The sequence below is a fragment of the Caretta caretta genome, chromosome 20 (genome assembly GCF_965140235.1).
Source record: "Caretta caretta isolate rCarCar2 chromosome 20, rCarCar1.hap1, whole genome shotgun sequence".
Lineage (NCBI taxonomy): Eukaryota > Metazoa > Chordata > Testudines > Cheloniidae > Caretta > Caretta caretta.
This window is the reverse complement of record NC_134225.1, coordinates 7,346,747-7,361,389: the sequence shown is the minus strand read 5'-3', so window position 1 is coordinate 7,361,389 and position 14,643 is coordinate 7,346,747. Positions and strand designations below refer to the sequence as shown.

The 14,643-nt window shown below is 44.6% G+C and overlaps 1 protein-coding gene across 1 annotated transcript; it reads right to left on the bottom strand.

Moving 5' to 3' along the window:
* Nucleotides 1-4,771: 4,771 nt before the first annotated feature.
* On the bottom strand, nt 4,772-13,251 carry LOC125629360 (keratin, type II cytoskeletal 75-like). Its single transcript, XM_048834786.2, has 9 exons — nt 12,661-13,251; nt 11,280-11,494; nt 10,024-10,084; nt 9,487-9,582; nt 9,068-9,232; nt 8,487-8,612; nt 7,672-7,892; nt 7,107-7,141; nt 4,772-6,311 (listed from the first exon to the last, which is right to left on the bottom strand). Exons 1-9 carry the CDS (start codon nt 13,186-13,188, stop codon nt 5,944-5,946), a joined length of 1,815 nt encoding a protein of 604 aa, XP_048690743.2. The 5' UTR covers nt 13,189-13,251; the 3' UTR covers nt 4,772-5,943.
* Nucleotides 13,252-14,643: the final 1,392 nt, after the last annotated feature.

Genomic DNA, 14,643 nt, shown 5'->3' with positions numbered 1-14,643 from the left:
CTGGGCACCACATTTCAGGAAAGAGGTGGACAAATTGGAGAAAGTTCAGAGAAGAGCAACAAAAATGATGAAAGGTCTCGAAAACATGACCTATGAGGGAAGATTGAAAAAATTGGGTTTGTTTGGAGAAGAGAAGACTGAGGGGGGATATGATAGCAGTTTTCAAGTACATAAAAGGTTGTTACAAAGAGGAAGGAGAAAAATTGTTCTTCTTAACCTCTGAAGATAGGACACGAAGCAATGGGCTTAAATTGTAGCAAGGACGGTTTAGGTTGGACATTAGGAAAAACTTCCTGTCAGGGTGGTTAAGCACTGGAATAAATTACCGAGGGAGGTTGTGGAATCTCCATCACTGGGGATTTTTAAGAGCAGGTTAGACAAACGCCGGTCAGGGATGGTCTAGATAATATTTAGTCCTGCCCTGAGTGCAGGGGACTGGACTAGATAACCTCTCGAGGTCCCTTCCAGTCCTATGATTCTATGATTCCATGATAATCTAGGCTGACATCTTGCATAACACAGGCCGTAGAACTTCACTCAACAATTTTGTTCATAAGATCTCTTGGTATGATATTGTACAACCGTTCCCCAACTACTATTAGGGCACAGCTTTTCACGGCCTTGTACAATAAAGGCAAATATGCCAGTAAATATCCTAGTGCATTGAGGTGAAAGGGCATCTTAAGCCTTTTCAGAAGCAAGGACAGTGGCTTCCCACACACACTTCAATTCTCCTTAGTAGTAACATGAACTCCTCTTAATTATGGTGCACTTCATTGGAATGTCTATATTTTTGGGAAATCTCCCAGAGAACCAATTTAGCTCGTTTAGGTGTCCATAAAGCTTCATAATCCTAAATAATGACGACTGTGGATATGCCAGGAGGGAATGGTCATACATTCGGCTTAATGGTGAGCTGTTCAGATAGTGTTAATAATAATTGGTCGTACTTGGCATTTTGCATCAATATATTTAAAAGGGAAATGATAAGAGGCACTGATGTTATGCTTATTTTTCAGAGGGGCCCGATGAAGGACAGAGAGTTTGCAACTTGTCCAAAATCTCGCAGCCAGAGCTGGGGAACAGAACCTAGATCATCTGACTCCAAGCGGAATGTGTAATTTACTGAGCCCTGCTGCCAGCCAATAACTGGTATTTAACTAGGTTTTAAATAAGTGGGAAATTCTGAGTTCCTGCGTTTTTGTTAAGGGCTGAATCTTGGAGTTTGGGCCTTGACTTCAAGTCGCAACAGAGTTTGGCCCTCCAGTGCCAAACAAAGAAGAAATACAACTGAGAAGTAAAGAGTGTTATTTCAAAAAAAGAAAAGGAGTACTTGTGGCACCCTTAGAGACTAACCAATTTATTTGAGCATGAGCTTTCGTGAGCTACAGCTCACTTCATCGGAGCTCACGAAAGCTCACGAAAGCTCATGCTCAAATAAATTGGTTAGTCTCTAAGGTGCCACAAGTACTCCTTTTCTTTTTGCGAATACAGACTAACACGGCTGTTACTCTGAAAAGTGTTATTTCAGTTCTTGCCCTTTAATTCAGGCCAGCATGTAATTTTCATTTAAATTTGGGGGATTCAATATACCTCTTTAAATGGTGTCTTCTCTTAGGCCCCAATTCTGCAAAACACTTAACACACTTAGCTTTAAGCATATGCTTAAGCCCTATTGAGGGACTTAAGTGCATATTTAAGTGTTTGAATGAATCAGGGCCTTAACCAGGACAGTCCCCATGACCAGCATGATTTGCTAGGGTGTCCCTGATGTAATATCCGTTTTTAATATGGGTTTTAATATGGGCTTGATGCTCGAATTTCTGGGTGAAATTCTCTGGCCTGCATTATGCAGGAGAGCCGCCTAGGTGACCAGAATGCTCCCTTTGAGTTTTAAAATCTTGGATTCTATGAACATCTCACACAGTCTCCATCAGGGGAGTCTCTTCTTCCTTTGCAAGAGGCTGAACTTGGTGTTTTAATAGGTCTTTTCCATTTCTAATTACTATGAGGTTAGTGAATTACATTTTTACTAACCCCTGCAGCTATTGTATCTACACGATAGGGTGAACCATAAAATCTGTTTGCACGAGGCAACTAGATTTATATCCCTGTGTTACTCATAGCATAAAATCTATAAAGGTGATACTATTTTGAAAACTGAAGCAATGAAGCGTGGTGTACCGCTGAGATGTTGACAGACGCTGCAATATTGCAGTGTAAAACACTAGACAGATAGTTTCTCCAGCTGATTGAAAATATCAGCCTCTTCTATTCCAAACATCTAAGGCTAAAATGTACTTTAAACTCGGAGATATAAATTTAGCTCCAGAAGTATACTACCTTGTCTTTGCAACATGGCCTGGTAGATAGCACCCTGGACAGGGACTCAGAGGACCTCCGTTCTATTTCTGGCCCACTGCGTGACTTTTTGGCAACTGTCTGCCTTTCTGTGCCTCAGTTTCCCCATCTGAAAAATAGGGATGGTGATCCTGACCTCCTTTGCATAGTGCTTTGCAGTGTATTGATGAAAAAGCACTGCATAAGGACTAGGTGTTGTTATTGTTATCTTACTAAGATAGCTATTTTTGACACGAGGTCCCTTTTCCCATCCTTTAAAAATAATGAATAAAAGCAGAGTTAATTATCCCAAGGGAGTCAAGCTTTTGGAATTTGTCAATTAACAGCACATGGGCCTCCTTTCTCTTGCACTGCATGTGCCAGTCAGTTTTCTCACTGAGTAGGTTTCTCATTTCATTTTGTGTCCTCACCAAATTATAAAGGAAGTTTCCCATTGCCAGTTCCTCCCATTCATCCCTAGCCGCTCTTCCAACCTGTGTTGGCTGACACTTATTTCTGTCTCAGGGCTAGATCATGTCTCTCCTTGTGGAAAAACCCATGGGAGAGGGAAACGTCTGTTGGAGACTCTTCTTCTTACTCTTCTCCTCAAACAAAGGGGAGGGATTCAGGCTCACAGAGGGTAGAATATGGGTTGGTCAACAAATTTCAAAATGGCTCAGCATCAGGGAAAGACTGTAGTGCCTCATGAGAGATATAGTCTGGCCAGCAAGCAAGGCCCATATAGGAGAAAGGGGTCATGAGTGGTTTGGAACCACAACTCCCATGAGGCACCACAATGGTTCAAGTGGACACAGAGATTAATGTTGACCTGACCGGAAACTAAATGTTTTTATTGAAAATGTTGAATGGAAACGTTTTCAAATTGAAACGTTTTCAGAACTTTTAGTTCCATGAAAAGTTCCTACATTTGGACTGTTGGGGCATGAAAACAAATATGGAAATGCCAGAATTTCCCGCAGGATGGTAATTCTCTTTGTCTGACCATTCTCGTTGACAGAGGAAGAGCACGAGACCTATTATGAAGGGGATTTAAATTGCTCGTGGGCTTTTTGCTGGGCCTTTGCACCGGGGTGAATGTAAATCAGATAGAGCAGGGAGCTCTGATTCTTCACCCAAATTCTTCACCCTGATTCTTCACCCAAAGTTGCAAAACACTAGAGAATAAACATTTTGAATCTGATTCACTAAAAAAAAAAAAAAAAAAACCCAAAACATGAAACTGGACTGGAGCGTGGACATGCTGAGTTGAAATTCCTCAGGAAAACAGTTGGTTATTTGAAAATCTGGTCTTAAGTTTTTTCAGACCCGTGAGAACCAATTGGGAGGGAAGCTCCATTGGCAGAAGATGAAATGAAGAGAAAGATTAGAAATCTTTACCACCCTGACACCTCGCCCTTCCCTGGCAAATCAAGCCTTTCAGCTTCAAACTACTTAATACCCAATGAGAGGAATCCTGAACAAATAGAAGTCAGTAGTAAAATTCCCTTGACTTCAATGAGGCCAAGATTTTACCCAGCATCTGGACGGATTTGGAGATCACTCAATATAGCTCCAGTGCTGAAAGAGATTTGTATCTTACCTAAACCAAGCAAAGCCCTCCAGGGCTGGGAACTCATTTTCACACCAAAGGAACTCAAAGTTCTTTTTCCTGTCCAATTCTTAGTTTTCCTCCACACCCAACGGTTTGAACGAAATCACCCTCCGTTACATTCATGCTGCTCCACTGCAGCGGGGGGGGGGGGGTGTCCTTTGTTAACGGGTTTCAGGTGGCTTCAAAACCATAGAACACAGTGAGTGCCACTAGAGGACTCCCAAAGTAATTAAAAGGAGACGACTCTGTTGCTATACACAAAACATTGGCGTCAATGGAATTTCACAGAGTGTAAATGGAGAGCAAAATTTGGCCCTGATGTGTATGCCCCTCAGCAAACTGCCTTACAAATGTGTGTCCATTTCCCTTAAACCAGGGGGGGCCAACCTGGGGCTCCAGAGCCACATGCGGCTCTTCAGAAGTTAATATGCGGCTCCTTGTCTAGGCCCCGACTCGGGGGCTGGAGCTACAGGCGCCAAGTTTCCAATGTGCCAGGGGGTGCTCACTGCTCAACCCCTGGCGCTGCCATAGGCCCTGTCCCCACTCCACCTCTTCCTGCCCAGGAGTCTGCCATGCCCTCGCTCTTCCCCTCCATCCCAGAGCCTCATGCATGCCACGAACCAGCTGATCAGGAGGCACGGGTGGGGGGCACTGATCAGCTGGGCTGCTGGTGGTTGGGAGGCGCTGGGAGCAGGGGGATGGAGCTGATGGGGGGCTGCTGATGTATTACTGTGGCTCTTTGGCAATGTACATTGGTAAATTCTGGCTCAGGTTGGCCACCCTTGCCTTAAACATTAATTAAAGGTCTGGACAGCAGAATAAGTTACATATGCATTTTATTAGACAAACACTGGAAAGTGACGAGAAGTTTCCAACAATACGAGCTCCTGAGCCCAAAGAACAAACAATAGTGCGACACATTTTATATACAACATAAGGCCAGATAACTTTCAATTCAAAGTCCATTGGAAATAAAACAGTGGGAATTATGTGCAATGTGAAATACAAATGTGGCAAATGCCGAACAAGTTGGGAACACCCGTTGCACACAGAACTCAATACAATTTGGATGAGCTAAAGCACATTGTGTTGTAAATTTCTAGACAAGGAACTGTTTGTACAACTGAATAATGAAATAACCTGGGTAACATAAATAGGTGTCCAAGCTATGGAGAGAGAGAGCCATGTCCATTGTGTCCTGTAATGGACTCAGAGACCTCATTTTGAAATGTACATTAGATCTGGACAAGCAATAATAATCAGGTGCTTGGTTCTAACATTATTCAGAAAGTGCTTAACATAACGGTTCTCTTGCCATTCTAAAACTTACACAACTGAGCTTTGGCGTAAAAAATATCCAAATCCATGAGCTACTCCTTGGTATGGAGAAAAAGAAAAATACATGAGAAAGGGAAGGTGGTTTTATTAGTTGCACTAGGACTTGTCGAGGCTATGTAATCACCAGAGATGTTCAGAAAATGGGGACATCTTTTTATCCAGAAAAATTCAATATTTCACGGGAAAAAAGGTAGCCCCTAAACTGAACATTTTTGGAGGAAAACCAAATTTTCCGCATTTTGGGGGGAGATTTTGGCATGTTTGGCTGAAAACTTTTGGGTGAAAATTAACAGAAATGTTTGGGTTTGTCAAAAACATCATCTTTTCAGCTTTCAAAAATTCAAAGTTTTTGAGGAAAGCACACATGTCCTGCTGTTTGGAGAAATATGTACTTTCTCTTCTTGTTGGATAGAGGTGATAGGTTTCTACGTGAGAGATAATAGATAGCAAGATTGAAAAAAGAACTGATTCAAGGCAACGTTTGGAAAATTTAGATATAGGCCAACATTTTTTAAGCTTGGTTTCTAAAGTGAAGGTTAGAAAACGTTGCTCTTATTCATTATGGTGGTCCCATTCGTAGGTCAGTAATGTGTCAGCATCAGGAAACCATGGAGATATTTCATTCGCGGAGTGAGGACTTTGAATTCTGAGCTTTAGCTTTTGTAGCTTCTTCTGGTGGAAGAGGTAGTTGAGACAAATTTCACGCTAGAGCCACTTCCGCCTCCAAGGCTCAACCCGCCGATGCCTCTTCCGCTTCCAGAGCTGAAGCTGCTTCCTCCAACACTGAGCCCACCTCCCATGCCAAGACCGCTTCCATCTCCAATGCAGACACCACTTCCACCTCCAATGCCGAGACCACTTCCACCTCCAATGCAGACACCGCTTCCACCTCCAATGCCGAGACCACTTCCACCTCCAATGCAGACAGCGCTTCCACCTCCAATGCCGAGACCGCTTCCACCTCCAATGCAGACACCACTTCTGTTTCCAGACCCACCACCAACAGTTGAGGTGACCACAGCTGCAAAAAGAAAGCACTGTGTGTTTAGATCTCACGGAATGGTGGCCACCGAGTGGCAAATGGAGACTGTAGCGGGGTGGTCAGCCGCTCCGGCCCTGAAAGGGTCAAAAGACAGCCCTTGGGGAGGGCTGGGGCTGAGAGCTAGTAAGCTGGCTGATTGGGGAGGCAGCTACAGCTGGGGCACGCCTCAACCAGGCCACAGCTGGCCTGTATAAAGGGGCTGTGAACCAGGCGCTCAGGCAGTCTCCCTCTAGCTGAGGAGGGAGATGGGCCTAGCTGCCAGGGAAGCCTAAGGGTACCTAGAGTGAGGCAGGGCTGGGGAAAGGCCAGAGGGGCTGCAGAGCTCCAGACCAGCAACTCCCCAGGCTGCATGCCTTTGTTCAAGGCCCCACAGAGGTACTGGGTTGCAGAGGAAGGCAGCAGGTCCAAACCTCCCTTGCCTATGATGACTGGCTTGTACAGACTGCAGTTGGTCTCAGTGAAAGGGGGCTAGATGGTGACTGGAAGTAGCCCATAGGCTGAGGCAAGGTGGGGATAGAGGGTGGGGGTTCCCCAGGGAGGGGAGACCCAGGAAGCGTGTGGGCGTATTGCAAGGGGGCAACACCCCTGGTAAAACGGCACCAGGGTCCAGGAGGGACACGGGGGTGAGCGGGATGGCGACCAGCAGAGGGCGCTCCAATGGCTGGAGAGCTAATTGCCTGAGGGACCAGCAGGAGGCACCGCTGGGTGAGTCCCGCACTGTTACAGAGTCTAAAGCAAGGAAGTTTGTACAATATATGCATTCAAGTGACTTACAGATATTCATTGCACCAACACCTTCTCCACACAGCCTGTTGGGGAAGAGAAGAGAGGAAAGTAAGAATTCAGGTGATGTCCACTGACAAGAGACAGTCTTGAAATAAGCAGAAAAATGTCCATGAAATTTTTCCTCAAGTCGTTGAATTTTTGTGCGGAAAGCAGACACTTTCTAGGAAAATTTTCAGTTAGCCAAAACCCCCAGTTTTCCAACTAAAAAAAAAAGTTTTGACAGAAGCCTTTTGACCAGCCTTCAGGGTTTTTTAATTTTTTTTTTTTGACATTTCAAAATAATCAAAACCTCTCTACACACTGGCTGACAAAGAGAAAACTAATTTCATAAAATATTCCCCAAAAAAATAGCAAATATATTTCATCCAGATTTCAAAACTTTTTGACCAAGTTTTTCGTTAACATTTAAATTGATTCCAGCATAAAGACAAGTTGCTCCAGGGGGGAGTTTTCAGAAATGCTGAGCACCTGGAGTTCCCATTGACCTCAGTTGGACAATTGGGCGCTCAGCATCTGTTAAAATCCGGACATAAATGTGCTGCATTTCACCCACCTGCTCTCCTCTCCTTCCAGCAACTTCCTGTAGGTGGCGATCTCGATATCCAGGGCCAGCTTGACGTTCATCAGCTCCTGGTACTCCCGCAGCTGAAGTGCCAAATCTCCCTTGGCCTTCTGCAGGGCATCCTCCAGCTCAGCCAGTTTGCCCTTGGCATCCTTGAGGGCCAGTTCGCCGCGCTCCTCCGCCTCAGCAATGGCCGCTTGCAGGTTGGCGCACTACGGTAGAGAAGAACAGCGATCCATAGGAAACGTCAAACTGTTCTGCCTTCCTAGTATGCAGTTGCCTGATCCAGCCTGGGTGCAGATCAAGCTGGAATAATCTATGAGCATCTCATCTCTTCCCATCAGCTTTTCTACAGTTTGGGACAGATCATCAACTGGTGTAAATCTTCCTAGCTCCATTAACTTTAGCAGAACGTGGCTGATGGACACCTCTGAAAATTTGGCTCTCTGTGTTTCAATCTAACATGTTTGCAATCATTTCCAGGGGAAACATTAGGGATAGTATCATGCAGCTTAACCCTTTGAAGTCCAGATTGCCAGCTGGTGTAAAGTGCATCGACTTCATTGACACTGAGGTTCTGACCCTATATTATTGATTCATTTTATTTATGAGCAGAAAAGTCTGGTCAAATCCTAGTGACATTTTTACTTTGAGACCAAAGGGGCCACATTCAGTCCTGGTACAGCAGAAATTAATGGGGTTGCATTTGCATCCATCTTAGGAGTTAGGTTGGCCTAAGGCTTGGTACTGCCATAATGAAGCACCCGCACACAAAATACCCTCCTGTGTTTTCCGCAGTGCCCTACCTGTCTTTTCACATTGTCAATTTCATTCCTCAGTCTCTGGATGACTCGGTTCAGCTCTGAGATTTCATGCTTGGTGTTGCGGAGGTCATCCCCGTGTCTGCCAGCAGTAACCTGCAGCTCTTCATACTGCCATATACAAAGGGTCACACAAATCACGTTAAAGTCCATCCTTTTGGGGGGCAGGTGTTGCATGCTATTACGTGTGTGCAGTGTCTAGCACTATCAGTCACCACTTCACCCCCGATTGGTACCTCTGAATGCTCAGCGACACAAGTCACGTTAAAGTCCATGCTCTTTGGGGGGCAGGTGTTGCATGCTATTATGTGTGTGCACAATCGGTCGCCACTTCACCCCTGATTGGTACCTCTGAATGCTCAGCGACACAAGTCACGTTAAAGTCCATGCTCTTTGGGGGCAGGCGTTGCATGCTATTACGTGTGTGCACAATCGGTCGCCACTTCACCCCTGATTGGTACCTCTGAATGCTCAGCGACACAAGTCAAGAAGCACAACAATAGTGGTAGACAGCCGAATGTGCAGCTAATTGGAACTCAACCCTCTGTTGTTGTATGGTGACTCACCTTAGTTTGGTACCAAGATTCAGCCTCAGCTCGGCTCCTGTTAGCAATCTCCTCGTACTGCGCTTTGACTTCAGCAATGATGCCATCCAGGTCCAGGTCTCGGTTGTTGTCCATAGACAGAATGACGGAGGTGTTGGAGACCTGCTGCTGCATCTGAGCCAGTTCCTGCAATTCATGCCAATATTCGGGTGAACTGTGAGTCAAAGAGACTTTTCCTCATGAGTAGACAACTGAACTTTTCACTGTGTACCATAAGCAGAGGCTCCAGCCTACGGTAAGGGGCTGTCACTCAAACAACTGTCAGGAACGGTCAAGACAGACCATGTCATTGCCAAAAAAAAAAGCTTCAGAATTTTGCACATCGCTGGGAAAACTAATTTGGAACCCCCTGAAAGAGACCTCGGGTTGCTAGCACTTACCATTTCGTACAGGGCTCTCAAGAAATTGATCTCATCAGTCAGGGAGTCCACCTTGGTATCCAGCTCCACCTTGTTCATGTAGGCACTGTCCACATCCTGAAAGACAGTAATGGATTGCAATGAGCGAAGCACTTTCATTAGCAGGCTGGCAACATGATTGGCTCCAAACTCATTTTCTAGAGGAGAAAAAATGTAAAGGATTTTCTAATGGCTGTTAATAGTGTTGTGGCTGAATGGCTGACCTGAGAGGTTTTGTGGTTAAAGCATTGGGCTGATGCTTTGAAGAGCTAGGCTCAGTTCCCAGGTGTGCCACAGATTCCCTATGTAATGGTGGGCAAGTCCCTCAGATCTGACTAAGTTCCATAGGGCTAATAATCCTCCCTTTCTCCCACCCTTTTTCTGTCTTCTCTATTGCAAGCTCTCTGGGGGAAAGGTCTGCCTCTCTCTGTGTGTCTGTACAGCGTCTAGCACAATGATCTCTAGGTGTTGCTGAAAGACAAACAATAATAACGCTTGCATTATACAAACACCACTAACCTTCTTGAGTGTCACAAAGTCATTCTCGGCAGTTGTGCGCCTGTTGATTTCATCTTCATACCTAATGGAATGGGGCAGAGGGAATGTTTGTGTAGGCAAGTAACTGATGGAGATAATTGCAGCCTGATAGAATACACTTCCCCGAGAGCATTTTGTGTGCGTGCTAAGCATGAATGTTAGTTTTCAGGATAACTCAGGCAATGATCCGCATGTCTATGCTAAACCAGTTAAAACGTGCAAACTGATGTCTATAGAAAAGTACTCTAGATCAGTGGCTCTCAACCTTTCCAGACGACTGTAGCCCTTTCCGGAGTCTGATTTGTCTTGCGAACCCCCAAGTTTCACCTCACTTAAAAAACACTTGCTTACAAAATCAGACATCAACCCACAAAAGAGTCCCAGCACAGTAGTACTGAAAAATTGATGACTGTCTCATTTTTCCTACATAATTATAAAACAAATCGATTGAAATATAAATATTGTACTTACATTTCAGTGTATGGTATATAGAGTGGCATAAACAAATCATTGTCTGTATGAAATTTTAGCTTGTTCCGACTTCGCTAGTGCTTTTTATGTAGCCTGGTGTGAAACTAGGCACATATTTAGATGAATTGATGTCCCCCCTGGAAGACCTCTGCGTGCCCCCAGGAGTACATGTACCCCTGGCTGAGAACTACTGCTCTCGATAAAACCTTCTGTTCTCTTTCTCTCTTCCTGGCAGTCAGTCCTTCTCACTGCTTCTTCCCTTACAGTTTCAGGATGCAGTCTCCCGAAGTCTAATTCACGTGAGTTATTTTACTCAGACCAATAATTGCATTCATAAATCTTTGTAGATTCTGCACCTAATGTGTCATCCACAAAATACTTTTTTACCTGGTTTCAGAGGAGCAGCCATGTTAGTCTGTATTTGCAAAAAGAAAAGGAGTACTTGTGGCACCTGAGAGACTAACCAATTTATTTGAGCATGAGCTTTTGTGAGCTGTAGCACAAGTGTGCCACAAGTCCTCCTTTTCTTTTTTTACCTGGGCCTCTTGTCCCTTCACTCTGTAGAGAGATTTTTACCTGTCAATTTAACCATGGGAAAGTGATAGCATCCACACATTATAAGATGTATCTCTCTAGTGAACTTGCAGTTGGTGATTTGTTAGTCTTGTCCCTTCCTTATCGGATTGATATTACAGTGCAAATGTACTTTTTTTTTTAAGCATCCCTGACCCTGTGGTGATGGGGAGCAGCTAGAGAGATGGACTTACTTGTTCTTGAAATCCTCCACCACATTCTGCATGTTGTTCAGGTCCCCTTCAAGTCTTCCTCTCTCATTCATCAGGTTGTTCAGCTGCCTCCTGAGATTACCAATGTAATTTTCAAAGAGGGGTTCAATGTTGTTTTTCACGGTTTTTTGTTCCTGTTCCTGCAGCAGGCTCCATTTGGTTTCCAGCACCCTATTTTGCTGCTCGAGGAATTGGACCTGAAAATCACAAGGATCCAGAAGATGCTTAAATGGTTCCATAAAAGTATTACAATAATATGGATCATCCAGATTAGGATGACCAGATGTCCCATTTTTAAAGGGACAGTCCCGTTTTTTGGCACTTTTTCTTATATAGGCGCTTATTACCCCCCACCCCCGTCCCGTTTTTTCACAGTTGCCATCTGGTAACCCTAATCCAGGTTAATTCCCATGCATGTTTAGGGTCCAATTCTGCAAGGTACTGAGCATTTGCTGAGAGATGCTGAGTGCCCTCCGCTCTCACTGTGCTCTTACGAACTAGTGAGCAAGACTGGCAGTCGCAAGGAAGATAGTCAGGGCCAGATCCTCAGCTGGTGTAAATGGGTGTAGCAAATTTGACTTCAAGGATCTTGCCCATATTGCAATCTAATTAGAAGCCGATTCCCCTGTTCCTTATACCATATTCCTGCCTACTGAACAATCAGGACAAGATAGCTATAAAATCTTATATTCTCAGGAGAGATGAGTTGCATTTTGCACATATTTTGCATAGGTGCAAATGATGACACATGGGACAAGGCAGGGGAAAATTAATGCCTTAAGTGGAAAATAAATCTAAAATATTTATTATTTCCCTTCACTGGGCTGAGTACAGAAAGGTCCACAAGACAGTTTAACATTTGCTTTGACCACAGATGCATGCTGATTGGTCAACAAAAACGTAAAGGTTCTTGTTATAGTCCTGTTCTGCTTGTTCTGGCAAATCTGATGCAATCAACAAAGAGATGAACAGGATGCCGTCAGGTAAGTAAGTCCTCAAAATACCTTGACTTTAAAAGAACCACCTACATGTAATTGCATTGTTTCAATGTTACCTTTCCAACTTAATAGGAAAATTCAAGTCTGGAGGTCTGGTTCCCTGATAGCTTAAATGGGCAGTGATTGGCCATTTGACAGCTCATTGATTAACAACACAAGATGATAGTCAGTAACAGCCTCTACAGGCCAGATGCTGATATCAGCTGCAGTGGACTGATAGATCTGCCCCAAATGAGTGGGGTTATGCCAGATTCGCCCCCCGGCTCTGTTTGTGGATGAACAGACAATGCCGATAAGGAAATGCAATTGTTTTTCCTCCCCACTGAACAATCAGGACAAGATATCTATGAAATCTTATAGCTCACCTTGTCAATGAAGGAGGCGAATTGGTTGTTGAGGGTCTTGATTTGCTCCTTCTCCTCTTTACGCACCCTCTGGATGGTGGGGTCGACTTCCAAGTTGAGAGGTGTTAGAAGGCTCTGGTTGATGGTCACTTCTTGGATCCCGCCGGGTGGGTAAACAGGGAACCCGAGGCCAACTCTTCCTCCACCAAACCCAGCTCCAGCTAACCCATAGCCCCTGCCTATTCCACCACCGAAACCGAATCCGTAGCCAGCGCCGCCAGCAAAACCAACTGGGCCTGGAGCGCCACACAGAAAGCCACCACTGCTGCCAGCCATGGAGATTCTTTTAGATCCACCCACATTGTAGAGGCTTCTGCTGCCAAAGCAATTGCCATCACCACCAACCCTTCCAGCACCAGCGCCGCAACCTCCGGCCCGGGATACAGAATGTGAGCTGTAGCTGGTGCGGCAGCTGTTTGGGATGATGGCAGAAGAGGCACTAAAGCCCAGTTTCCCACTCTGGCACCTTACAGTGGATTGGCGAGACATTATAGCTGGCCTGGGTAAAATGGAAGTAGTGGAAGGAAGGAAGGAGTGAGGTTTCTGGAGAAGAGAACAGAACACAGAAGAGAAGGATGAACCTCTGTTCTTCAAGGGCTGAGGTGACCTCTTTTATGTGCTTGAGGAACTGGGATTGGCTTCCTGATGTGAATGATCTTCCTGATTAATTGGGCTTGGTGTGCCCTGCAGCGTTCTGTACAGTGAGCTCACTCCACCGACACGCCCCTGTGCAATGGAATAGTTGCATTTCTGAGCAACATTCCTGTTGTTTGGAAATAACTGTCGCCTTTTGGCCTCTGCGTAGGCAACAAGAAAGGCAGTGTCAAAGAGTTCACGGCATGTGCTAGTCATTTGGGGCCCAGAGAGCAAACTGCTGACATGCCTTGCTCTAATACTACTGGTTCAGCCCTTATGCTTTGCCATTTCTAAGCCTAGACCCTGCACTCCCGTCTCTACCTTAAAAGCAAGGTGTTTTCACCTGTATTATTCAAGGCACAAAGCTAGCATTTTATAAGATAAATTTATAAGATTTAAATTTATTTATAAGATAAACAATATGTTCCATACGCAAAATGGATTTCCTCCATTCACTGCAGCAGAGAGAGAGAGAATAAAACGTTCTGTTCTAGATTTTTTAATCCTGTCATTTTACATGAGACTTACATGTTACCCTGGTGCTTGGCACCATGGAACTAGATTTTCAAATGCGCTCATTCCCACGGACGGCCTAAATAAAAGCCAGAGTTCCAAAAAGACTGAGCACCCATAATGCTGAGCTCTTTTGAAAATGTGTCCATATATAAAAACCATAAAACCGAGGGATATGGTGGAAGGGTAGACGTGGCAGGTACCGCTGGTGGAGAATTTATCACCGAAAGGGTTTGTGCCCCAACATTGTTGACTTGTCAAAATTATAATAATGGCTTTTTTTAAAAAAGGGTCAACGTGTGGAAATGGCCCTTTTGGACAGTGTGGAAAATAAATGTTTTCTGGAGGGGGAGGTTTTTCTTTCAAATTTCACTTAAATTCTACTCAAAAGAAAAGAACAAAATGTCAAAAATCAAAACAAAAAGATTCAAAATTTTCAAATGAAATGAAAGGACCTGAACGGATAACCTGCCCCCCAATGCCCCCCCCCCCCCCCCCCAGTTCACAAACATTGTTGGGACTTGGGCTTTTTGGTTTCGCTTTGGGAAGAGAAAATGTTTCAAAAGCTGGGAAAACTGTATGGGATTGAAAACCCCCAGCCCTACTGGCAGGTAGATAACATTGGTGCAATGTTCGGGGTGCTAAATCAAGCAACTGAAAAGAAGTCAGGGAATTCCAGAAGGTAATACCACTCCAGCAATGGTAACCCAGCATTACAGTGTATTTTATAGTATGCGTTCAAAACAGAGACGAAGAATACACGAAGGGGCTCTATGTCTCAATGCTTTCCATGGG